At 41.6% G+C, this 26,653-nt stretch overlaps 1 protein-coding gene across 1 annotated transcript in view; it reads right to left on the bottom strand.

The window, feature by feature from the left end:
* LOC118825406 (cadherin-11) overlaps positions 1–26,439 on the bottom strand; it is a 169,046-nt gene extending 142,607 nt beyond the window's left edge. Inside the window, exon 1 of the mRNA XM_036595991.1 lies at positions 25,573–26,439. Within this exon, the coding sequence (XP_036451884.1) occupies positions 25,573–26,298 (726 nt within the window). The 5' untranslated portion in view covers positions 26,299–26,439. The remainder of the gene's footprint in view (positions 1–25,572) is intronic.
* Positions 26,440–26,653: the final 214 nt, after the last annotated feature.

Here is a 26,653-nt window from a genome sequence, read left to right as displayed (position 1 = left end):
AATCATGAGGACAAGGACAAATCAGAGTGTCTGTAAATGGGATCTACTGTTACAAGCACATAGCCATGCAAACACTGCCAGTACATTGGGTCATGCCCAAGAGCTCAGTGACTTACTGCCTCACACTGCCTTAGCCACAAGTCATTTTGTGAAATTTCTGCCCTGCTAGATCTGCCCTAGTCAACTGTAAGTGCTAATATTGTAAAATAGAAGTGGCTAGGACCAAAAACATCTCAGTCATGAAGCGGTAGACCACGCAAACTCACAGAGCGGGGCCAAGTGCATAGTGCGTTAAAATCACCTTCTGTTGCAGCACTCACTAAAGTTCCAAACTGCCTCTGGAAGCAACATCAGTGATTCAAAAAGAATAATCTGATTTCAAAGCGCTATACTTTTACAACCAATTGAAGGAGGGGGTCATAGAGTAGAGTTTTTGACCATCACTGGAAGATGGCTCCCTTCAGTCTGAGAGGAGATGGAGACCCCTGAGCAGAAAGCGTTTTGCGTTCTCCACTTCAATAAAAGTGAATCCGTCATAACTGTGCCATTCCAACAGCTCAGAGTGTTTGTCGTTGGTTCCACAACACTGGATGATCTCTGAAACTGCACTGAAAGAGCCATGAGTACAGTGACACCCGACATGCTCAATCCAGTATGGAATGAACTTGACTATGGTGTTGATGTTGTCCGTACAGCTGGAGGAGGTTCACACTGAGCACTTGTAAAATTACATAATAAACTTTATGCTCACTCAAACATTTACAATTTACTGCATTGTAATGATTTACAAGTGAAATAAATCATTTTGAAGTTGGATGAATTTTTTTTAATCACCCTGTATTTCACTATGGCTTGAATTTGAGGATGTTAGTATTTTGCATTACGTGTCCATTACATGTCACTTCTTACATGCCATTTTGGACATGAAAACAAGTGCAAATCGAATTTGACTAATTGTGTAACTAACTGTGTAGTTAATTGTGTCCATATCATAAGAAACATTTTCAGTCTTTGGATGTTTTGCTTGACTATGACCTTCTAAACACATTACTGGCTAGCTAACACTGCTACAGGGACTATCTGAGCGGTCGTAAAGGTTCGACGGCAATTTCTACTGAAAGATGTGATGGAAGCCACTGCAGTCAACCAACCTGCCACTACCTTCAGTTCCGCGGTACAATTTTTCATCCTTGCAGAACTCTGGGCATCTGGTACGGAGACTATGGGAAATGTGATGGTATTAGAGCTGTTTGGATGGGATCAGCCAGTGTGGTAAGTAGGTGTGCAATGGGGACAGGCAACACCTGTTTCTGAGTGACTTCCACAGACTGAGCAGAGTCCTGCTCCCAGAGGCACCTCAGAGCACTGGAAGCTTGAAGCTGTTCTTGGCTCGGCTCACTTCTCACTATTAGGGCCCAAATGATATGAACATTTGGTTGACGATATCAATACCAATTTAAGGGAGCTGAAATTCCAAAAAGATCAGCTGATACAATTGAATATAGTCAAAAAGTAAAGAGGTTCCAAATAATGATACACAGTCATGTGAGAAATAAACGAATGTTTTGTGCTTTTTTTTTTGACATATGTGGACATATCAGTGTTTGATCATCAGCTAAACAACATGCGTAGATAAATGTTATGTAATAGAACAAAAAATGAAGGAAATCTGACTTTTATTTATTTCAAATAAATTAACTGAGATTTATTTTTGTCTGTTGAAAAAGAAAGTACAACTGTCTGTGAGTTTCTGGCATCTACTGGGAGAACTTTTCACCCAGTCCTTCATGCAGCACTATTTCAACCGTGCAATGTTTGAAGGGCTTCTTGCATGTACAGCCTGTTTCAAATCCCCCCACAGCATTTCAGTGGGATTCAGATCTGGGCTTTGGTATGGCTTCTAGTACTGTAGTCAAACAACCCTACCCGAGTCATCTTCCCATAGCACATTGTTCCAGAAGTCCTGGTCTTTGCTTAGATATTGATTAGCAAACTTTAGTCCTGCCCTGATATTCTTTCTAGACAGCAAAGGCTTCCTCCTGGCGCACTTTCCAAATTTGTGCAGTCCCTTTCTAATGGTAGATGCATCCATTTTGACATCAACAGTGACAAGAGCTCCCTGCAGATCCTGTGATGGATAGGCTACCTACATAAAGACTTCATTACACATGAATAAGCATTGAATAATGTATTAATAAAGCAATACTTGAGTATTTATGAACAGATCATGTTATTAACAGCAAGATGACATGAGATGTTTTATAAGGTAAATAACATTGTACTGACATAGGGGATGTTAAACTGAACAGTTTGTTTCATTTATAACACTGTTATAACTGTGTCCTTCTCAAATGATGGCTCTTATTATATAAGGCTATGCAAAGGCCTAAATTAAAACATTGTATCAGGTGTATATATTTATAGACAAAAGTTCAGTTTTTAAGGTGTTACAAAAGGAATAAATATCTATCACCCTTATGTCAACCCCTTAAAATGCCAGGCTTACTACATTTACTTCATAAAACATCCTATGTATATGATTAATGTCATAAGCTGTTCATAAATACTCAACTACTGCTTTATAAGTACTGAATTCAATACTTACTCATGTGTTAGGAATTCCATATGCAGTTAGCCTTCGAATAAAGTGCTACCGAAGAAAACATGTCTTGGCTGGTCTAAGCGCTGAGCTTGTGAGCTGAGGTTGTGAGCGAGTTCGATTCCCAGTGATGCCACAGCCATCTCTTGCCAGGAGTCCAAGAGAACATAACTGGCCTTGCTCTCTCAGGATGACCCTCCCTCTCCCTTCCATCACTCGATGCTAGCCAACACAGGCATCTGTTAGCTGTTGTAACAGAATAGGTAGTTAGTGTTCTCCTCCAACAGTGTTGAGCTGTCCAATGATGTTGTTAGCAGCCCTCACTCAGCCTTCCCAGCTTGGTAGCATCATTTGACAGGGGAGGCCTAGTTAGTAGGTGGGACCTAGTTAGGAGGTGGCAATGACTAATCAACATCAACATCACACACAGGCTCTGAAAGGAAAATCAACATTATGCTGATGAGGACGTGATGACAATAGTAGATAATTCATTGGCATCCTTGGAAAACACGTCCAGGTTTCACGACCATGTTCTTGTTGAATATCTGTCCAATCAACAGATTCATCTCCTTGGGGAAGGGGTCCAAAACCAACATTAGAAAATGCCCTTCTGTTTTAGGTAAAAGACATTAAAGGCTATTAAACACACTATTAATCATAAAAGCTCTTCCCCTGCCAGATGAGGAAGACTCTGAGGTTGCAGACCACTACATTAGACTGTGGAACTCACAAACTGATCGTGGGTCAGCACTTCCACTTACCACAGTTGGATTCAATTGGCCCTGGCTTCTTCATTGAAGCAAACAGGGCCACTTGTTTTTCCTTTGCCTTCCCTGCACCGTAACAATAATCACTGGCCGCTTGGCGCTTAGACTTTGGCGCTGGGCCTGGATCTTGAAGAATTGTTTGTCTGTGAGGTGAAGAGAGAGAGAGCGAGCGAGTATGATCTGAACTAATTCTTTCTGACTCAGCTCACCCCTAGAGCCCCCCTACCCTCGCCCGCCTGTCTCCCTCACGCGAGCCCCATGTCTATTATTCATAACCATTATTGCTCTACATTATTACCACAAGCTCACTCCTATTTACTGCTATCATAGCCAGCCCTCCACTATGCATTATTTATGATCAAAAAGATGATTCCGGCCCAAGAATATGCAAATCCCGGCCGTTATTATCATAATCAGCTGATCTATGATGGGAGACTATGTGGTCGTTTTTGTGAGTTGCTGAGTTTTTTGCTTTTTTTCTTCTTCTTGCCTTGCACTGAGTCTGATGATGTATGCCTTACATAATATTTTTAGCAGGAGGGTGTTGCAGTAAGAAAAGGGCGCAGTGGGGGGGGGGCTCGTTTTCTTCTCTACGCGGAAAGGGCAGGCCGCCTACACGCAGGCCACTGCTCGGACTCCCGCCAAGACAAGACGGCTTTGCCAGTAAGAACACAGAGGCAGCGGAGAAGATTCACAACAACATTCCAACCACAAAACTGTGGTTTTTGAGGTTTATTCTCCGATTACTCTGTAATGGGCATTGGGTCAGTGGTGCTGCCCTCCTTAAAGTAATAGTTCAGCCACAAATCTAATTTACTCAACTGTCCCCTTCCCTCAAATATACTCGATCAGACATGTTGTTTCTCTGAAGTTTGCTTCTTTAGTTTTGCACTGGAGACATGAGGCTAATGTAGCTAATAAGTAATGGAAGCATAGTGATATCAGGTTAGCACTGTGTAAGCATGCCTAAGGCCCAATCCCATGTCTTATTTTTACCCCTATCCCTTGTTTTCGCGTGTCCCCTTGCCCCTTGGAACTGAGTTACAAGGGGTAGTGGGTGAAATCTTCTCTACGGAATGGGACCCTCAAATAAAAAAGAACATTACTTCATTAACAGGCTACTAGCACTGCTCTGTAGGCATCTGTGGTGATAGCAGAGGAGGGTAAAGTTTGCCATCCTCAATACTGGTCTTCGGTCAAATTTAGGGAATTATATGCCCTTTTTGTTCACACTTTTCCGTTCCACCTTAAATGGTGCAGCAGTTCTCATGCCTGAGGTGCCAGAATGTAACTGCTGCACTATTTAAGGTGGTTTTGTGCAATTTAGCTAGCTACCAAGACATCAGTATACTACTAGCGATTTTTAATGCTTGTTATGAAGAAAAGGACCATAATACATTGAAACAACATTAAACTAAGATAATGCAATAGTTATCAAATTTTTTTAACTGAAAAAATACTTATATTTGGCAGCCATCTTGGCTTCAAAACACTCCGTTTGGAGTGCACCTCTGAAAAACCTCCGTTTAGAGGGCCATGTAACCCTGACATTTCACTCTACCCCTCTATCTCAACAAAAATCAGGATACACTACCCCTCGGCATGAACCCACAAAACTGAGGAGTAAGGGCTAAGTGGTACAGGCAAGGGGTGAAATGGGACTGGGCCTAAATCATCACATACTTGCCTCAAACTCTGTTAGACTGTCAAGCAATCTCAAGCAGACTTGCTTATGTGGTTTCTGACACTGTATTGGACAATGTATAATACAGTGGTCTCCAACCCTGGTTCTGGAGAGATACCTTCCTGCAGAGTTTAGATTCAACCTGTATCCAACGAGCTGCCGCACCCTTTACTTAACTCTAATACATCTGATCCAGCCACTCAGGGACTTGGGAAGAGGTTGATTAGCTGGAGAAGGTATGGAAAAATTACAGTTGGAACTAGGCTCAACAGGAACAGAGCTCTCCAGAACTAGGGTTGGGCCCACTGCTATAACACAACACAGTATAACACATGTATCTACAAAGATGGGCAAAAGTATACTGCATGTATGACTGTATGTCATGCAGTGTTAGCAACCACATAAGCAAATGTATTTAAGTTTATTTAAAGCTATTTGGAGATCCCTCAGGTGGAAGTGTGTAACTGCACACAATGCTTCGGACCCCTTCCCCAACAGGATGAACCTGACGGCTGCGAGTGCGCTGAAAGAGTATTCAAAGAGAACTCAGTCAAAACTTGGTGAAGGATGTTTCTTCAAAGTATATAAGTGAATAATCTTTTACTACCCTCATATCTTCATTAGTATAATGTTGATTTTTGCATCTGATACCAAAACATTGAGCCAGACCTTCTTTTTGAGCCTGTGCATATGACAATGATACATAAAAACGTATGACGTGGTCTGAAAAACTTCCACTAAATCTGACCCAAAGCCTCTGACTTTTAAATTATTATTTCAGACTTTAAAGAGGGACTTGCAACAGTGCACACGGACACCACATTTTATTTGATTTTTTTCCCCTGTCTTGCAATGCTATTTATTTCAATTTTACCAAAAAAAAAAACTGCATAGTGCAGCTTTAGCAACACCGGGTTTAATAATACTGGGTAATGATGCCCATTGAGGTGGGATTAGAATGATTCCAAGGGCCAGAGTGACAGAGGCCTGCTAAGCAATAAAAACAAATAAAAAGAAGAAATAAAAGAGTTTGATGTAGTACACATTGTTGACATTTCAAAACATACCAATTACTTTCCAGTCTATAAAGTCCATATATGGAAACTAAGGCTATGTTCACACAGCAGGTAAAAGTGGCCCAAATCAGATTTTCTAACCAAATCTGATTTTTTTGTTTGGCTGTTCACAATATCTTTTAAATGTGGCCGATATGCGACATTAGTCTAAACAGATCACGCTCCCAAACCGAACCACATGAAGAACAATGCAAAAGAACAATGCTTCATGTTGCTTTAAGTGGTGCTCATCCAGAGGTAAACAATCATGACTGAGAACGAATGCCCTTCCGCTCCCAGAGCTTTCAGTTTCATCTTCACCAGCATCACAGCAGCCATCATGAAGCTTCACTGACTGACAGCTGGACTCGTCACTCAGAATGTGTTCGAGTTCTCGGTAAAAAGGGCTCGGTCATTTCTTTTGTTTGTGTCCTCAGATTCTTTAAACTTTGCTTTCAGACTTTTAACTGTTCTTTGGTGCTGCAGCCTCATTCTCCTATGACGGCATTCAGCCATTTCTTTCTAAATCCCTTTAAACACGGAGCAGTTTTGAATAAGTCTCTCCTGTTTTCTTTTGTACAAATATATCACACCAAATGTTTATGAGGTCTCAGCAGTGCAATTTTGATGAATGTCAAGGTGGATTGATGTAAAAGTACCACATATGAAAGTGCCCAGAATTGAGAATGTCAGATTCAGTGTGTTTTCTGCTGTTCACACTGCCACACAGATGACACATCTGTGTCACATATGAAGAAGAAGATTGGATTTGGGCCACTTTTACCTTCTGCTTGAACAAAGCCTAAGTTGGAAAACACCCATTCTGAATAAAGAAGTTTTTATGATGTCACAACAACCAACATATATAACATATCCACCTATTCAGTGTACAGCAGTTTAGCTCTGCCCATTCAAACGAAAGTTAAAAGAAGTGTTTTAGCCTGGACTGATAATTTGGATGTGACACAATAAAGGCTAGCCAATCAGAAACAGACCGTCCCATGTGAATGTTCAGTGGTATAGTCCAGTCACACTTTGTAAAAGAATAGGACTTCTGTTTTTAAATTTTAAACAAATATGCCACTATAAACACAAATCAGGCTTTCAAAAAACGAGCAAAGAAGAACAGCAAACATAAGGAAGGTAGTGGTTTATCCAGCTTGTCTGACGAAAAGGTGTATAAAATATATATAAAAATATACTGGAGCTGTTAGTAGAAAGGAAGCTTGTGCTACAGTTACTGCAGTTGTCAAATGGAAACGTCTGAGCACAACTTCATATACTGCAATTTTTTCCCTCATAAATCAGTACCCTCTGTTTTTGCATTGTCATCTTCTCTCAACCACTGAAACGTAAAAGTTTAAAATGAAGGTTGAGGTGAAGTAGAAAGTGGTCTGACATCCTCTGTGAATGCTAAGGACACTCTCCAACCTTCTGTCCATTGGCCTGACTAAGGCACAATTTACAACCAGAATATCTCCATTATTCCACAATTCAAGTTCATAATCTATAGCTGGATGTAAGTATGTTTATGGAAATTTTAGTGGGTAAATAATATATCTGTTCTATACTACTTGTATTTCTTACTTTTAGCCCTACCCCTTGTTTTTGAGTGTCACCTTGCCCCTTGGAACTGAGCTATAATGGGTAGTGGTTGAAATCTTCCCCTATGAAATGGGACCCTCAAATAAAAAGAACACTACTACATTAACAGGCTACCAGCGGTTCTCTGTAGGCGACCCTGCCAGTCTTCAGTTATAGCAGAGGAGGGTAAAGTTCAGCTCCTCACTGCTAGTTACATTTAGGGCATCATATGCTTTCGAAGAGGCGGGGGGGGGGGTGATAATTATATATTATCGCCCACCGCTAATTCTTCTATGATATTCCTCAGCCTCTTATTCAAATTTTCCCGTTCCACCATTAATGGTGCAGTGGTTCTGACGCCTCAGGTGCCAGAATGTAACATTTAAGGTGGAACGGGAAATGTATCTAGCTACCAAGACATCAGCATACCACTAGCATTTTTTTAATAGAAGAATTCCCCTGTGATGCACAGTGGAAGCTGTATATGAACAATGTCCAGAAACACCACCGACTTCTCTGGGCTTGAGCTCATTTGAAATAGACTGATGCACACTGGAAACTTTTTTTTTTGGTCCCGTTCCACCTTAAATAGTGCAGCAGTTCTGATACCTCAGGTGCCAGACTGTAATTGCTGCAACCTTTAAGGTGGAACGGGAAATTTAGCTAGCTAGCTACCGAGACATCAACATAGTACTACCCCTCTATCTCAACAAAAATCCGGACACCCTACCCCTAGACGTGAACATGCAACACGAAGGGCTTAGAGCTAAGTGGTAGGGTCAAGGGAAGAAATGGGATTGGGCTTTATTCATCATAGAGTTTTGCTTCGATAGCCGAGATGCAACACTTTTGAAAAGCAATACACATTACAATTTCGTACAACTGAACATAGTATATTGATCTGCAGTCATTTAACTTCTGTATTAATATTCACAACATGCTGCATGCTAGAGATGAGATATAGTGCACATTAAGCACTTTCACTGCGACATGGCTAATGCTGTCATTATTGATGAAATGATACTAATGGTTATTGCTGAGAAGGACAGAGGTCAGTGGATGGAAGCAGGTGGTTGGAGGCACTGGGGAAAGTTGAGTCTGATTCAGACATGCAGTTGGTAACCTAGTGGGGTGCTAGCTTCTTTTAGCTGATAGCTACATTAGCCTCATAGCTCAAGTGCAAAATAAAAGTCCTTGCTGACTGACCATATTTGGGGTAAGGTGAAAATTGCTTAATTATTATTTTTTTTGGCTAAAGCATCACGTTGAGGTGCAGCAGCCAGAGAAGAAGAGAAGTGGACAGCCAGGCTTGGCCCAGCTCAGAGGTCAGCAAATAAACAGTGACTCAAGGTCGTGGTCTGCATTCACTAAATGCGCCAGAGCAGTCCCAATCCACCAGACAGGCTTTGTAATTGTGAAGCTTCATGTCATCACCAATTAGCCACCTTTTATAATGCGTCAGTTCCAGCTAGCTGGGCAAGAAACCTCTGACATTTAATTTCTTACGTCTAAAGATAGTTGCGCGGCAGTAATCACAGAGCTATGCGCCTTTTATTTCAGTTCCGATTTGTCTCGTATATTCACTCCTTTTTCCATTTTGCGAGACAGAACGGTCCCGCCGAATTGTGGGCCGTCATGTATTAACGCCTCATGAAGCTGCATTTGAACTGTGCTAAATAAGTTCGCTGTTGTGATGGGTGCCTTGTTATAAAAGAAAAGAAATGCGCACAGGCGTAATATGGAGCGAAGAAGAGAGCAGAAGCAAAAGAGGAGAAAGGCTTATGTGTGTTCCCTTTGAATTTCACCTATAATAGGCCAGATCCCACCCCTCCTCCTGCTCTCTTTCAGCTCCCACATTCAGAAACTGAAATGCATTTGAATTTCGTCTCCACAGGGGTTTGTAATAAAATGGTATTTAACCACGCTTGCACTCGTTCGCTGCCTCATTCCCCTCCCTCTCGCGCTCACGTCCCACTCGTGCAGCTCCAGCTTTCACACTGCTCCATCTCCCGCACTTTTTCCTTTATCCCATGAGCTCTCTCTCTTTCTCTCTCTCTCTTTCTGCCTAGGATCTATTGTTAACCCTCATCACTGACGCCAGCTAAGGATTTTTGGTAACACCATATTTGAAGGATACCTACAGGGACTTTGTAACATATGCATAAGCAGTGAATAACAGATTTATAGAGCAATACTTGAACAGTCTATTCCAGTAATCACAAGATGACATAAGATGCTGTATGAAGTACAAACTTAATTCATATGAAATACAAATAAAACAGAAACCAGCGTTTTGTAAATCTACTTTGACCTGTGTTTGAATGAAAGTACAAAGACAAGATATGTGATGTTTTATCTTATCAATTCATGTTTTGTGAAACAAATGCTCATTTTGAAATTGAAGGCTGTAACACTTTCCAAAAAAGATGCAATTATGCTTGGATATTCAAGAAGCATTCCCCTGCGATGCACAGTGGAAGCCATATGTCAACAAAGTCCAGAAAGTCAGCTTCTCTCGGCTTGAGCTCATTTGATATATACTGAAACACACTGTAAACGCATATTGTGGTCTGACGAGTCAACCTTTCAGATTGTTTATGGAAATAATGGACATTGTGTTCTCTGGGCCAAAGAAGTAAAGGACCATCTGGATTGTTACAAGTGTAAAGTTCAAAAGCCAGAGTCTGTCATGGTATGAGGGGGTATAAGTGGGTAACCTGCACATCCATTAAGGCACCATTAACACTATTAAACTCTGAACACTATTAAAGCAACATATTCTGCCTTCTAGATGAGTCTTTTCAATAACATGTAAAAATGTTCTTTCTGTGATACATGAGTTAAAGCACATGGTCACAGTTTATATTACCCTATCTGAAGACAAAAACTGATCCAGTTTTAAAAGGATTTTTTGTTTGCCATTCTTCAGTTGTACTGTGCAACCATTTTGGGCCTTCGTTGTCATATTTTGCACTTTATAACACCACACCTTTTCATTAGAAGACAGGCAGGCCAATCTGATTATGCAGCCATGCAGAGTGTGGCTTGCCATTGTCATAAAGACATTTAAAAGGCAGCATATGTTGCTCTAAAATGTGTATATATCTTTCAGCATTAATGTTGTTTTCACAGTTTCCCACTTATACCCCCTCATACCATGACAGACCCTAACTTTTGAACTTCACGCTGGTATGAATCTGGATGGTCCTTAATGTCTCAGGCCCAGAGAACGCAACATCCATTATTTCCATAAACAATCTGCAAGATTGACTCACCAGACCACAATACATGTTTCCGCTGAGCATTGGCCCACTTTAGATGAGCCTGAGCCCAGAAAAGTCGGCGGTGTTTCTGATGTTGTTGATATATGGTTTTCACTGGGCATAGTGCAGTCTTTACTTGGATTTGTGAATGCAGTGACGAACAGTTGTTTATTGACCATGGTTCCTCAAATATTTTTATATTCATCTCAGAAGCATGCCTGTTTTTAATGCAGAGTCATCTGAGTGACCGAAAGTCATGGGCATACAGTTGCGTTTTTTTGGCCTCGCTTTTTTTTCACAGAGATTTTTCCAGATTCCCTGAATCTTCTGATGATTTCATGCACTATAGAGGGTGAAATACATAAAGTACTTGGAAATGCTCATTAAGGAATGTTGAACATTGCATATTTTGGCAAAGTGGTGAACCTCGACCCATCCTTGCACAAAAAGTTCCAGGCCTTTCCTGGATGCTCCTTTTAGACCTAAGCATGATTCCATCACCTTTTTAAAAATGATTTCTGAACTTTTAACAACATTCGTAGTCTTAAATTGCCTGTGTTCCAAGAGGCAGTTTTGGGGAGTGTCAGAGGGGCAGTGCCCCTGTGACAACAAGTCAAACTAAGAGTATATAAAGAGAGAATCAAAGAAGAAATAAAGGTTAGTAAAATGTTTAGTCAAAGCTGTCTATTGAAGCATGCTAAGTTAGTTGTATAATTCTAACAGTCATGTAGGCTAGTGTTATTGGGCCTCATTCACCAACCACTCTTCTCAAAACCCACTTACACAGTTTTCACAAAGATTCTGACATTCACCAAAGTTTTTGTTCTTCGCTAAGAACAGAATCTACATACACTCAAGAGCACAACAGTGCCAAAATTTCTGCGGTCATGAATCTAACGTAGACTTGGTGGTGTTGGCATGAGGCTTGTTTTTCGCTCTATAAGTCTCTCCAAAATGAAGAAGAACAGTGATAAATCACACATATCCCACAAAAACAAAGAGAACGGAACAGAAAGTCAGATACCCCAAGATTCAGTTGGGGGAAGAGCCAAGGGGACTGCACAGAATGAGCAGGAACAGAAGGAAGAATGGTCAGCAGGAAGAATGGTCACTGAAACTGGTTTGGACAGTTAGAGCACAGTGGAGCAGGTAGAGACAGAAGGACATCCTGGGAGTGAGGCTGAGGGTGAGGTTGAAGCTGAGTGTGAGACATTTTAGTCCTCCCAAAAGCTCAGAGACAGTATTTGACTCAGCAGCAATTGGAAGAAGGCGACTTACAAAGAGGGGGGGGGATTCTGAGCTTCACAAACAAGCAATGATTGCATGGAGAGACTATCAGAAAATAATGTAATACTCTTAAATGTGCTAAACAAGGAACACAACAAACAGACCAAAGAAAATTGGGACTATATTAAAACAAGACTACTTACAGCTACACAGGGGACACAATGAGTCTACAGATTCAGATAATAGAGGGGACTTGGCAATTTTAGAAACAACACCTAAGCATGACTTTGAAAAAAGCTGTGAAAAAAAAGGTTGACTTCCATTCATAATTCAAAATACACAAGCAAAGTCATTGAGAAAGAGGTTCTGAGTTGTTTGGCAGAATGGTAAAATTGTAGAAGAAGTGATGAAATATGTTCGGCACTCAGGTACTACTTCAAAGGAGCTGTCCATGAGAGTTTTCGACTAGATGCAGCAGAGCTTACCGACAAACTTATACACATTTCAGAAAGTCAAAGTCTTGGATACAGAAACAAACTAGTAGCCGAAGCATACAATGGTGCATACGTGATGAGCAGCAAATACTTAGGTATCCAGGCATGAGCAAGCAAAGCATCCCTCTTACGTCCACTCCAGTGTACACTGTCTTAATTTAGTTGTACTGGACACGGTCAGACCAGCTCTTCTCCTGACTAGAAAGACTGCATGTCCTCACATCTTCATCATTTGTGCATCAAAAATGCCTTAGTGTACAAAATAAGATTGACTGATACTCGCTGGGCATGTCGGAATATGGATCGACGTAACATTATTGATAGACCCCCTGCCGTTGAACGAGTCCTTCACAAGATAGCCCAAGAACACAATGGTGATAGATCTGTTGAGGGACGAGATCTGAGAAACCTCTGCCAGATATGCTACAGTCTCCATCACTTGACCTCTCAAAGGCTGTTGATTCATTTGAAGCCTTAGTTCAGACTTTGAATGACCACAGGGATGAGACCTTTTCTGAAAACCCATGGAATGAAGTGTTGAATACTGCCAGGAAATGTGATACTGCAATGCTGCCGGCTACAAAACGACACTAAGCTGTCAAGTTGCTGGACACTGTGTGCTCACTAGTGTAGGTCAGAAAAGGTCCAATTCGGAACTAGATAAAGAGAGTTCTCGTACAGTCTTTTTACATCCTGTTCTACATCAAATGCTCACTGAGCTTAACAGGTGGTTCTCCAGCATGCGCTGGGACATTATGAATGGCATCCAATCCCTAAACCCCAAAAATGCATTAAAATGTATGAGCCAAACATGAGCCAATTCACAGCTCAGTTACTCATTAACTGTAATGACTGCTGCTTATTACACTGATAATGAACTGATCTATGTGATATAATGATAAGTAAAAGATCACATGGACAAGCCAGGAGGCTTTTGGATGAGACCAAAATAGATCGTTTTGGTTTAAATGAGAAGAGTTTAGAGGAAGGAAAACACTGCATTCCTGAATAAAACCCTTATCCCATCTGTGAAACACGGTGGTGGTAGTATCATGGTTTGGGCCTGTTTTGCTGCAGGACGGCTTGCCATCATTGATGGAACAATGAACTCTGAATTATACCAGCAAATTCTACAGGAAAATATTAGGACATCTGTCTGTGAGCTGAAACTCAAGAGTATATGGATCATGCAGCAAGACAGCAACCCTAAGCACATAAGTCATTCTATTAAAGAGTGGTTGAAGAAGATTAAAGTTAATGTTTTGGAATGGCCAAGTCAAAGCCCTGACCTTAATCCTAGAGAATTGTTGTGGAAGAACCTGAAGCAGCAGTTTATGGGAGGAAATCCAGCAACATAACGGAGTTGAAGCTGTTCTGTACGGAAGAATGGGCTAAAATTCCACCAAGCCGATGTGCAGGGCTAATCAACAGTTCCCGAAAACATTTAGCTGCAGTTATTGCTGCACAAGGGGGTCACACCAGACACTGAAAGCAAAGCTTCACATACTTTTGCCACTCACAGATCTGTCTAATACTTTTGTCTCATTTCTTTTAATGGTTCTCTTTATCTACTATTAGGACTTGTGTGAAAATCTGATGACATTACAAAAAACAGAAAATTCGAAAGGGATCGCAAACCTTTAAGCACCTCTGTAAAGCGTTACATTACTGTTTCTTGTGAGCGGAGTTTTCTGCACTAAAGCTGTAAACAACCCACCTTAGATCCGCTCTGGCGAACTGAGCAATTTGGGTGTATTGAGTATTGAGTCAAGGAGGGCAGAGGCCTTGATCCTGGATGAATTTGTTTGCAAGAATGCATAAAAACTGTAGAAGACAGTTGATGTAACTGAAATTGAATATGAAATGGAAAAAGGCTGAATAACTAACACTGTCAAAGAGAGCAAAGGGCTTGAATGGTGATAATTTGTTGATCTGTTTGTATAAAACATGATTATAGTGACAGTGTAACTAAAAACTGCATTAATAAAATCTTGAATTATACTGAACTTTGACTTTTGCCTCTTAATGCCCACAGTGCACATTTAGGTAGAAAGTAATTAGGCCCTCTAACATAGCCACCCCCCTCCAAACTTATTGTGTGGCATCAATTTCAGAATGAGCGTTTTAATGAGTCGTGGTGTCTGAATATCCCTTGTGAAAGAAAGGATACTTAAGTAAATTATAAGTATACTTGAAGTACATAGAGACGATTAAGAGCACTTTTTTTTCATTTCATGTATTTTACAGAAACACATGTACCTATATTTTTTAAAACTAGAATAGTGCATTTCCTGAAGAAAATACAGAGTGATTGCACAATTGCTAAGGTGTTGCTATGAATTATGGATTGTTTACTTGGTGGTTTTTAGGGGGTTGCCAAGTGTTAGCTACGAGCTGTTGAAAATGAATGGGAGTCTATGAGAGGAATGAGGGATGAAAAAATGCCACATAGAGGAGTGCAGCTCAGTATGGCTGTGGATTAGAGCTTGGGGACCTGCCCTGAGTGAGTACCTGCAGTTTGGTGGCTGTTGGGCAAAGAAATATTTGGCTTGTGAAGGAACAAAAATGAATGGGACTCTATGGGAGAAAGGAGGGATGAGAAAAAAATGACAAACAAATGAGTGCGGGTCAGAAAAACACTGGAGTCGTACTCGGTGGCCTGTCCTGAGATAGAATATGTGAAATGATGTCTTTCAGTTGAGCAGAAGTACAGTAGATGGACGTGCAGTTTTTAACCCTATTCATTCCTATGGGAAAAATCTGTAATTGAACAAATATTGTACGAAAACCGTAAGTCGGATCAAAAAGCTGTATACAAGCATGCCATTCCCGATAAGACCGAACATTCCGGAGTTGGAACGATGTTGATATCTCGAAAACTGTGGGACGAGTTAATGGACAAAAAGTATTCTAAGCACTTGTAGACATGATTATATTATATTTCAACAATATAATCTGAGTATATATGTAAGCTGTGTTTAGTTGTTCCTGATCACACACACAGTATGTATATCACGTCTCACAGCACTTCTCTTTCCTCTATTCTCCATATTTCATCCGTCTTTCTCTTCCCGCTATTCCTTGTCGTGTCTTCTGTTCATTCACTCCGACCTCATTCACTCATTCACCTAATCCAGCTACAGTGTATTCTTAATACCCATCATAACACCTTCCCTCTCTCTCTCTCTCTCTCTCTCTCTTTTCTTGTCAGCCTCTCTCGATCTCTAATTGCTCTCTCGCTCCCGCTGAGTTCAAGCCTCGAGGCTAAATGGTTTTCACGGTGAGAGAAAGAGTGAAGGAAAACACAAAGCAGTGTGAGGAGTGATGTTCTGGAATTATTACTGATGATGGCCCTCGCAGCAGGTGTGTGTGCGCTTGCTGTACCCGTGGCCCCCCAACACACTCTCCCCGTCTTCCCCGGCTCGCCCAACTCTTTCTAATAGCACTTGATTCTCTGTGTGTGTGCAGTGAATTAAAATACTGCGCCGGGCACGGATTCAAGAATGAAAAGGGGGCCGGCCGAGCGTGTGAGGAGAGGTATTTAGGCCTTCTTGGGCACCAAATATCCTTATAAAGGTAAGGAAGCATCATTTGGCTGGTTTCCCCAAGGAGAGTAAAATGCTTTATCCGAAGAACTAAAACATTTTCTCTTGGCTACTGGGGTTTGAGGGATACTCCTAAAGTATATCTGCTACATCTGAATACAGTGGATTATAACGGATAATAATTTTGATGCAAAGACAGTCAGGGATTCGGGAAGTAGGGGGGGCCCGGGGGGGCTGCAGCGGTCCCACGTTTCTGGATTGTTTTACAGCAACTGCCAGAAATAATTCTACAATAACATCTGAGAATTAAACTAGCAACAGCAGTGTTTAAAATACAGTATAGGTATGGTTTATTTACATGCATTTAACCGTTAAACAACAACATTACATTTTACAGTACTTTTTCTGTTAAAAAAAACCTTTTTTACAGTGTAGCAAAGCCCCATGTGTGTTTCTTTTAGGGTTGGGTTTGTATGTTTATTTTAAGATTTATTTATTGAATTATACATATATAAATAAAAACAAATACATATTTATTATTTATACAACGCTGTTCAAAAGGTGGTCTCAGGTGGTTTGTTTGTGGTCCAACTGATTTGTGCATTGTGAAAACAAAACGGCCCCCATCTGCTTTGCTTTGTGGTAAAGACCTCAAGGCTCACCGTACGCACAGAGCCTTCCAGCATATTAGCAGGTAAAAAGAGACCACCAAGGATCATTTACAAGGTCCGCTAACATATTAAAGCGATAATATGCGAGACCCTGTGATTGCACTGTGCTAAAGGCTAATGCTAGACACACACGCTATTTTCACACTGAACGTTGCTGCTGTTTCTACACTATTTTCATTGCAGTTTTGGTCGTCTATCAGGTCTTCCGGGTGGTCATTAGGAGTCGTATTTTTCTCTATAAGTTTTCATGATTTGTTGATCTCCAGTTTTGGAACCTCCTGCTTTTTCACTTTTTTCTTTGACTTTCCTCTTTCTCATGCACTAGGCTTATCTTATATGTCTGTGGTGCTCAATCCTGGTCCTGGAGATCTACCACCCTGGAGAGTTTAGAAGCAACACACCTGACTCTAACATTCAGGTGCCTCTGAAGGCCTTAATTACCTGGGTCAGGTGTGCTAGATTAGGGTAGGAGCTCAACTCTAGATCTCCAGGACCAGGATTGGGCACCCCTGTTATGTGATGTGACGAGCACAGCAACAAGCGGAACCCACCGCAGCAGACATTCAGGGTCGATTTTCCAATTTTGCACAATGTGCTTCGGATAGTCGTTCCAGCGTGGCCAATAGGAGAGCAGCAGGTGTGTCTGGTGGCTCCTTTCGCCACCAGAAAGTTTAGATTTATCAGAGAATGCTGCCCACTTCGCGAGCACTGCGCACACCATGAGTGGTGTGAAAGGGGTCTGAGTTCTAATGGAGATGTGGTCAGAACAAGAAGTGCTCAGAGACGTCATCAGTGCTAAAAAGGACCAGAAAGAAAACAGGGTCCTCTTCATAATTCACTTACATTGTGAACACAAAAAAGCACAAAGGTCATTTGCAGGCGGTTCCCTTTCAGGTTCACTTTAACAGAACTCAGTTTGGGTCATTTATGAAGAACTATATGTAAAATCACCCCTATTTCTTTAGGATTCTGGGTCATTTTCAGTGAAATATGTTTTCATTTTTTCCTTGAGACCCAACTGTGAATAACTGGTGAATAAATAGCAATTTGTCTGAAAATTAAATAAATGAAGGGTGCACAGTACTGTATAAATAAAGAATTATTATAATTATTGTGATTATATTATCAAAATGCTTTTGATAGTTTAAGTGTAGACACAGGATTATTCAGCTACAGTATTACGTGACTAAATGGAAGGACTCACAAAGATAGTTTTACAAGTTTTTGTAATACACACTCCACACACACACACACACACACACTTCATTAAAAATCCAGTGACAGCCGCCACCCAGCCCTGCCAACACGTAACGTATTCAAAACGCTCCCTAACCATTCGCAAAATGAGAAATGTAATAACGGAGTGTGCCAGAGCAGGAGCGCGAGCACGGCTCTGAGTGTACGCATGTTCCAAGGTTACTTTGATTCCTCTATCCAGGGACTCTACGGTGGCACCGCACACACCCCCTCCTTTTTGCTGCTAATGCGCTTCCAGCTGCTACACACACATGCTGCCACAGAACAGAGCAGAGCAGCGCATTGTTTCAAATCTGTGTATTTCTGTAAAGGTTCGCTCAGTGTGACGCCGCCAAGGGTCGAGACAGGGGCGGCTGACTCCCCGTCAACAGCCGAGGGGCCTGGAGCCCACCGAGTCAAAACTGGCAGCGCAGAGAAGAAAAGTAATGTGTAGTCAGAGATGCATTTTTCTCTTTATTGTGAAAGATAAGAAGAAAAATACTTTGATGAATGCAAAGAATATTTACTGATATTTTACATCATGAGCATAAATACTGTTGAGAAAAAAGGCAAAATGCACCTGTGGCTGGCAAATATGTGTAGAGGGAAAATAGGTGTTCATTGATTCATTGCTCTGTTCAACACTGCCTGTGTTGGCGCTGGTTGTTTGTGTAATATAAAGTATTAAAAATGTACTGTTAAGCATTGACCGTCTCCCTGGGTGGATAGAAGGGTCCTCCCTCCTCCACCTCAATCACTGAGTGTAATGCTAGCCAATAGAATAGATGTAACTATTGGTGATTAGTGTTCTCCTCTGAGTGTGTTGAGCTGTTCAATGACATTGTGTTAGAAGCAGTTTAAAAACATGAGGTTGTGCATTTACATGTCTTGGAGGAAGCAGCACGTGCTAGCCTTCTATTTATAGTGTTTTTGACATATATATATATATATATATATATATATATATATATACATATATATATATATATATATATATATATATATAGACATTTTTGACGTTTTTCAGTGTTTGACATCATTTAAAAATGCCTGTTGTCCTTTACACTATTTCATAAAGAATGGTGTGCATTTCATTAAGAATGGGCCAAAAGAAATGGATCAAAATGACTTGGAACAAAGTCTGGTTTCATTCCTTCTCCTGTAAAGTTACCATTTTGGAAATATGTGGTTTTGTTCCAACAACAGCTATATATATATAGAGGCCTATTTCCAAGCACTTTTGGAATGGTTCTACTGGTCCACATAGCTGGTATTTACAATTCAGTAAAAAAATGTAATATATATATATATATATATATATATATATATATATATATATATATATATTATATATATATTTTTTTTTGGAATTTTAACACCTCAGTGTCACTGCTGGACTGAGAATAGTCCACCAACCAAAAATATCCAACCAGTAGTTATCGTCTCTGACTTTACAACTACAAGGTGGACTGACAAGGTAGCAGTGTCTAATAGAGCGGACAGTGAGTGGACACAGTGTTCAAAAACTCCAGCAGCACTGCTGTGTCTGATCCACTCATACCAGCACAACACACACTAACACACCACCACCACATCAGTGTTAATGCAGTGCTAAGAATGATCCACCACCCAAATAGTACCTGCTGTGTGAGGGTCCATGGGGGTCCTGATCACTGAAGAACAGGGTAAAAGGGGGCTAACAAAATACGCAAAGAAACAGATGGACTACAGTCTGTAATTGTAGAACTACAAAGTGCACCTATATAGTAAGTGGAGCTGATAAAATGGACAATGAGTGTAGAAACAAGGAGGTGGTCATAATGTTATGCCTGGTCGGTGTGTATATATATATATATATATATATATATATAACCTGACAAGGTTTTGTCCCGAAAGCAGGCGTGTGTTTGTGTGTGTGTGTGTGTGTGTGTGTGTATGTATATATATAGACAAAGAGAGAGAAAGAGGAGGAGAGGGAGACAGTGAGAGATAGAGGCAATTGGCTGCCTGGTTTCTCTAAGGAAGAGCTCTAAATCAGTGCATGTTTCATTACTGTCTGACTGAAACAGCTGAACACATCACACACACCCACCCACATGCACACCCCCACACACACACCACTAACATCAAGACCTGACAAGACAAGCTGGCAACCTGGCGGTTAAATGACTCGCACGTTTACAGATTTGATCTAACACCTGTTTACGCGCCATAAAAGCTCACTTTGAAGAGCGCACCGGTTTAAAATCAGCAAGGGGAGCGCAGAACAATGTCTCTACAAGACCCGCATTAGCGTCGCACGCGGAGAGGCATCAATCTTCAGAGATTCTCATAAACATTTATGCTGCCACTCCTGTGTCGCCTCCAAATGCAAAAGGAAGACTTAATGTATGGACATTTATTAAAATGAGGCTCTACACATGTACACAGTTGCCATGTGGTGATAAGCAGAGCACACGCCGCCGGTATGAAGACTCGCTTACACTGGAAATTAGTCCCTTGATAGGCCACTAACGTGAGCATGTATATACAAAATAACTTACCAAGTCTGCGACTGAGCAACATAAAATCCTCCACAGTTGCGGCAATTATACAGCATGTCTATAAATACCAGCACAGCTCATCATTTTAGAGCCTCTTATTAGCAGAGAATGTACTAGCAAGCTAATTACGCTAAAAATACCACAGAGTACTACTTCAGCTAATGTGGGAGTCTTCCTGGATCTATAATCTCACCCCTTTAGAACCTAAAACCTAGAAGTGTCTGGCTTATCCTTATATTTTCAACTGTAACTTGGTGATCTATTATGCTGTAATCAAGAGATGTAGATGCTCTGATTTGGCAGAAGCTCAGCTTTTAAGTAATACCAGCTATTAACACATCCCGTCACCTCCATATGGTAAACCTGGTAAATAAACAGAAAAATGCCATGGTTAAGTACGTTCCTTGTAGAGAATGTGTGAACCTATGCTGCTTTCAAGTGCAAGTGGAGAGTTTTTCACCCAATGCATGTATGAATCATGTGGTTTATCAGAGATAAACAGATAAACACTGAGGCTGTGAAATGGGTGTTGTAGTTTATTAGCTAGCTGGTAGCTGCACCAGCTGAACGTAAGTTCAATCGTAGCCTAGTTTGAACGTAAACTGCCACTACGTTCAAGTTTACGAGCTACTAGAATTTAACCGGTTGCACCAAGTAACATAGTTTCAATGTAGCTCTACGAGAGCCCAGGTTGAACATCGAAAAAATTCCAAGCAACGGAACAGAATAAACACACATACACGAGACAGATGTTTTGAGGACACCAGTTTATTGAACCAGTTTTTTTAATTATAGCTAATACGACTGACACGCCTCAAGCAAAGTAAGTCTAGCATGGAAAGCAAGAAACTCAAGCAATTCACTGCAAGTCGAGATCATCAATGTTTCCTGTTTATGTCAGGTAGCATTTACTGATTGGCTGCAGAGAGTGAAAACATTCTGTGTGACAGTGTTTGATCACTTTACACTTTACTAGTTCAGATGTACCATAAGTGTCTGTGGTGCTATTAAAATACTGTGTGTCGCTAGTTTTAAACTAATTACTCTCAACGTAACGTTTAGGATGGACTTTACACCCCAATTTACGATCAAACTTACGTTCAGCTGGTGCAACTTGCTACTGTTGTTTTGAACTCATGTGAAAACGTAAGTTAACTGTACTCACTTCAGAGGAACAGTTTTCATTTTCTCCCTCAAAAATGATCAGAAACTGTGAGAGCGACTGCTCGGCGGAGAGTAGATGTTCGTACACTGGTGCCAGTGGTTCCACCATACATGGTGCCTGAGCCACCAGAATGTAACTGCTGCACCATTTAAGGTGGAACGGGACAACTAGTTTAACTAGTTTATTGTTAGCAAGCTGTTTCAACATCTCCAGCTAATATGGCTCATCTAGCGTTTTGGTTATAGGTATTTTAACATGTCCATCTATTTATCACTCTATAGATGTTAGCTGACATTACCGTACTCTGACAGCTGTAAAGGAGTTTTTCCACGAATCATTTATATCCTTTATTTACTTTGGGCTCCCACATTGTTGTGTGTTTGGTGTTCTCCAACGATTCTGGACACATCCTCAAATTCCAATCTTGGCAAGTATGACAAAGATAAAGTGAGACTCCTTTCTGTGGTGAGCTGAAGTGATACGAACGCTGGTATTTCTGAGGTTAGTAATTGTCTAAAAGGCAATAGTGGAACCTGTTTTACCCAGCATTTACGTACCTCTGCCTCCACCATGTTGAAAGTAGCATTGACCTCACAACTCGGCCAGTTCATGCTGCATTGAAAATTTTGGGCGTTCATGTGGTACCTCCTAGTAGGACACTCGTTTTTCCCATAAAAGCGAGACCATTCTGACGGACAGTCTTTAAACATTTGATATGACTGTACATAGCATCATTATAGCATTAGTTATGTTTACATGCTCACAGCCTCATTTGGGACCCTGCGAGCCCTCCAAGCCAAAGCTGAGCTGTCAGGGTTTTAAGCGTGATATGTTTGGCAGGGGGTTGGGGGGGGAGGGGTGTGAAGTGTACTTCTCAGTATTGGTCAGTACATTCTGCAGTGGCACTTATAGCAAACACAGCTTTTAATAGCTTCTAGTACTGTCAATCTGCTGCACTGGACACTGACACCTCAGGCATTCTCAACCACCTCATCATTTCCCACTTCTTTCTCTTTACTTCTCTCTCACTCTCTCTTACTCTCATTTCCACTGTCCACTACCTCCTAATGATGGTCAGTGCTTGCCTTGCTCTAAACAGCCCTCTCATTATAAGCGTGGTGAGCCAGTATGTCTAATGCTATTGAGCTCAGGTGGACGTGTCCAGATATTAACAGTGCAGGGGTTCCATTAAGCGCTGGAGAAGCAGACGCACAGACAGGAAGACATCCCTACAGCATAGCAGGGAATTTTTTTTCAATCCCGCAGTGCCGTCTGACTGCCTCAGGCAAACATACAGGATCATCATCATTCATTTACTCAGCACATTAGCCCTACTGCCTTCACCATCCACACTGCAATTCAGACGGGGGGGGGGTACAGAGAAGGAGATTTAGAAAGAGGTGAGAAAGAAAAAATAGAGAAAATGAGAAAGAGGAGAGAAAGGAAAAGAGAGAGGGAGTAAGAGATAAAAGAGAGAGAGAAAGAGAGGAAAAAGAAAGAGACATAGTGAGAGAGGAGAAAGACTGAGGAAGAAAGAGAGAGGAGGAGAGAAGAGGAGGGACAGAGAAAGAGATTTAGAAAGAGGTGAGAAAGAAAAAATAGAGAAAAAGAGAAAGATCAGAGGAAGGAAAAGAGAGAGGGAGTAAGAGAGAGGAGAGAAAGAAAGAGAGGAAAGAGAAAGAGACATAGTGAGAGAGGAGAAAGACTGAGGAAGAGAGAGAGGGGAAACGAGGAGGGACAGAGAAAGAGATTTAGAAAGAGGTGAGAAAAAAGAGAAAATGTGAAAGAAGAGAGGAAGGAAAAGAGAGAGGGAGTAAAAGATAGAACAGAGAGAAAGAGAGGAAAGAGAAAGAGACATAGTGAGAGAGGACAAAAAGACTGAGGAAGAGAAAAGAGAGAGAAAGCGCAACGAAAAGATGGAGAGGGCGAGAAAGAGAGAGAAATTAGGAGGTTAGAAAGGGGGAAGAGGATGGACAGACAGAGAGAGAGAAAAAATGAGAAAGTGAAAGAAAATGGAGAAAAAGAGAGAGATAAGAAAAAGAAAAGATAGAAAGAAAGACAGACAGACAGAGATGGGAAGAGAGAAGAAGAGAGAGAGAGAGAGAAAGAGACAGTGAGAGAGGAGAGAAAGTGTGAGAGAGAAAGAGGGAGAGAGAGGATGACAGTATACAAGAAAGAGAAGACAGATAGAGAGAATGAAAGAGAAATAATAGAGAGGAGGAATGAGAGAGAAGACAGAGAGGAGGCGAGAGTGAAAGCAGAGAGCAGGGATGAAGGGAGAGAGGAAGAGGGTGAAAGAGAAGAGGTAGAGAGAGAGGTATGGGATGCATAGAGAGCATGGTGGAACGAGAGAGGAAGACAGAGAAGGAGCAGGTAGAAAGAGGGGAGATGGAGGAAGAAAGACAAATAGAACGAGAAGAAGACAGAGAAGTGGAAGAGAGAGACAGAAAGAGTGGTGGAGAGAATACATAGATAGAGAAAGATAGTGAAAGAGAGGAGAGAGAGAGAGGAGAAAGAAAGAGCAAGAGAAAGATGGAGAGAGAAAGAAATGAGAGGAAAGAGGAAGAGAGAGAGAGTGGAGAGTAAGGGGTGGAGAGATAGTGAGAGAGAAGAGAGATGACAGGAAGAGAGAGAGAGGAAGAAAGTGAGAGAGAAGAAAGCGAGACAGAGGAGAGAGAAGGCAAGAGAGAAAAATAGAAGAGAGAGAGATGTGGAGAGATAGTAAAAAAGAAAAGAAAGACAGATGGTACAATGAAAGAGAGAGACTGTGAGAAGAGGAGAAAGAGGCTTGAGAGAGGTGGAAAGAGAGAGACATACAGAGAGAGGACATACAGAAGGTGAGAGTGAGAAAAGAGAGAGAAGAAAGAGGGTGAGAAAGAGAGAAAGTGAGAGAGAGAGAGAGAGAGAGAGAGTAGAGAAGAGAGAGAGAATGAGAGAGAAAGCGAGAGAGTGAGAGAGAGAAGCAGAAACAGTACACAGAACCAGAGAGAGTGACAGCCAGACAATAGGACAAAGAGGAGAGTTTTGCCAGGACTAACCAACATCAACAGTAAGCAGCCAATTCAAGTAATTCACTGATTTCCTTTCTTTGCCACTGACCCCTTCGCCTTCATCCCACCCTCGTGAGCCCCCCTCTCTCCCTGGAGACTAAGGGCCATGGTACAGTGAAGCATGAGTCATCGAGGACAGGACCTGGAGAAATTATGGGTTTCTGCTTGGTGTTTTCATGCCCTACCTCTGTGCTCTTGATTGTCTGCCCGGAGGCATGATTTGAATACTTCATCATCATGTTCACTGTAGTGTTAACAGCGTTGAATCAGTAGCTAGGCGGAGGAGCTGATTGGTACGTTATTTTCAGACCTGCCGAGGTTGGACTCCGCCGAGAATCAAATTGACAGACACTGACAGTAAAATGACAGGGTTAATCGGACTAATGCCACTAACGTTGAGATAAAGGTTTAATCAGAACGCTCTCTGGGAGACTTCTGTTCAGTTACAGAAAAAAGGATTTTTTTATTGTGATCTCGGTAGGGATCACAGAGTTAACAATCTCTGGTGCCTCAGTGCCTAATTGATTAATTTTAGGTCATTATGTGGTTAGAAAACCCAGTCATCCAGATGTGTGGGAAATCAATGGTAGTTAAAAGTTGATGACACCAGGTAGACGCTAATTTGCTCTCCTGGACAGAGGGGGACAAAAGACGACGTGCCTTGAGTTACAAATGAGCTTTGTACTTACCCTTCCGATGAGAACAGGTTCTGGCCCAGCGTATTCTTCGATAACGAAGAACTGGTTCCAGATCCAACTGCGTCTTCTTCTTGATCGAGGTCCTTCCTTTGGACTCCATGCCTTCTCTTCGTCCTCTTCCATCTCCTGGAACACGAGGCCATGCCGCCCTCGACCAGGCCAGGTATCCACAGTTGTCCCTCTGCTGTCTGTACCTCCTCCACTGCGTTCCGGATTCGGGGGAAGCTTCAGAATGTGACCACCATCAAGAGAATCTGAAGCTTTATTCATGGGATCCTGGGTGGCACTGAATTCCAATCCTGGTTCCTCTTTTGCATCAGTTTTCGGATCCGAGTCTGTCTGAGAGGGAGCATGCGACATGCTCGGAGAAGTATCGCTGTGCCCAGTAACAAGATTGGCCTCTGTGTTGACCACGAGTTCACTTTGTGGTGTTGATGCCACGTGGGTAGTGTAGTGTTTGCTTCTCCAAGAAACAGTGAAAGCTGCGCCCCTTGCCTCTGCCTTTCTCTCTTCCTCTCTTAAATTTGGAGTGCGTTCACTAATTGGTTTCCTTAGAGTGCGAACCGTTTGATCTGGATTATTATTGGGATTTGTGATGGTGCTTGAGCATGGCTCAACTGTTAGAGTCTTGTTATGATTATCAGATTCATGAACATCTGGAGTTATTGGCCTGTCTTGTCTCTTTATTTCAGGTTCCTCCACTTGGCTGCGATCCATATCAATCAAATCTCTCTTCCTGCTGTGACTAATCTTGTTCTGGAAATTCAGACCATTCTGGAGTTGGGAGTTCACAATCCGCACAAGGTTATCCTTGGAAATGAGCTTCAATACACCGTAGCTTCCAGTCAAGTTTAATTTATGCGGTGGGTCCAGCATAGCCCCCTTCGGACCCATGGCATTGCTGAGAATCCCAGGGCTTGACCTCCCTCTGGATCTTGAAGGGGACTTGAATCTGGTTCTGTTTAGGTGTAGACTAGAGTCTATCTTGTGGTGAATTGGAATCCCCTTATCAAGTCGTCCACTTTTAGGTGCAACCTCCATGTTTTTAGTGGTATTCCTATTCCTTCTTGAC

The sequence above is a fragment of the Colossoma macropomum genome, unplaced genomic scaffold (assembly GCF_904425465.1).
Source record: "Colossoma macropomum unplaced genomic scaffold, Colossoma_macropomum, whole genome shotgun sequence".
NCBI lineage: Eukaryota > Metazoa > Chordata > Actinopteri > Characiformes > Serrasalmidae > Colossoma > Colossoma macropomum.
Note: the sequence above shows the minus strand (reverse complement) of the source record. Positions and strands in the feature narration are given on the sequence as shown.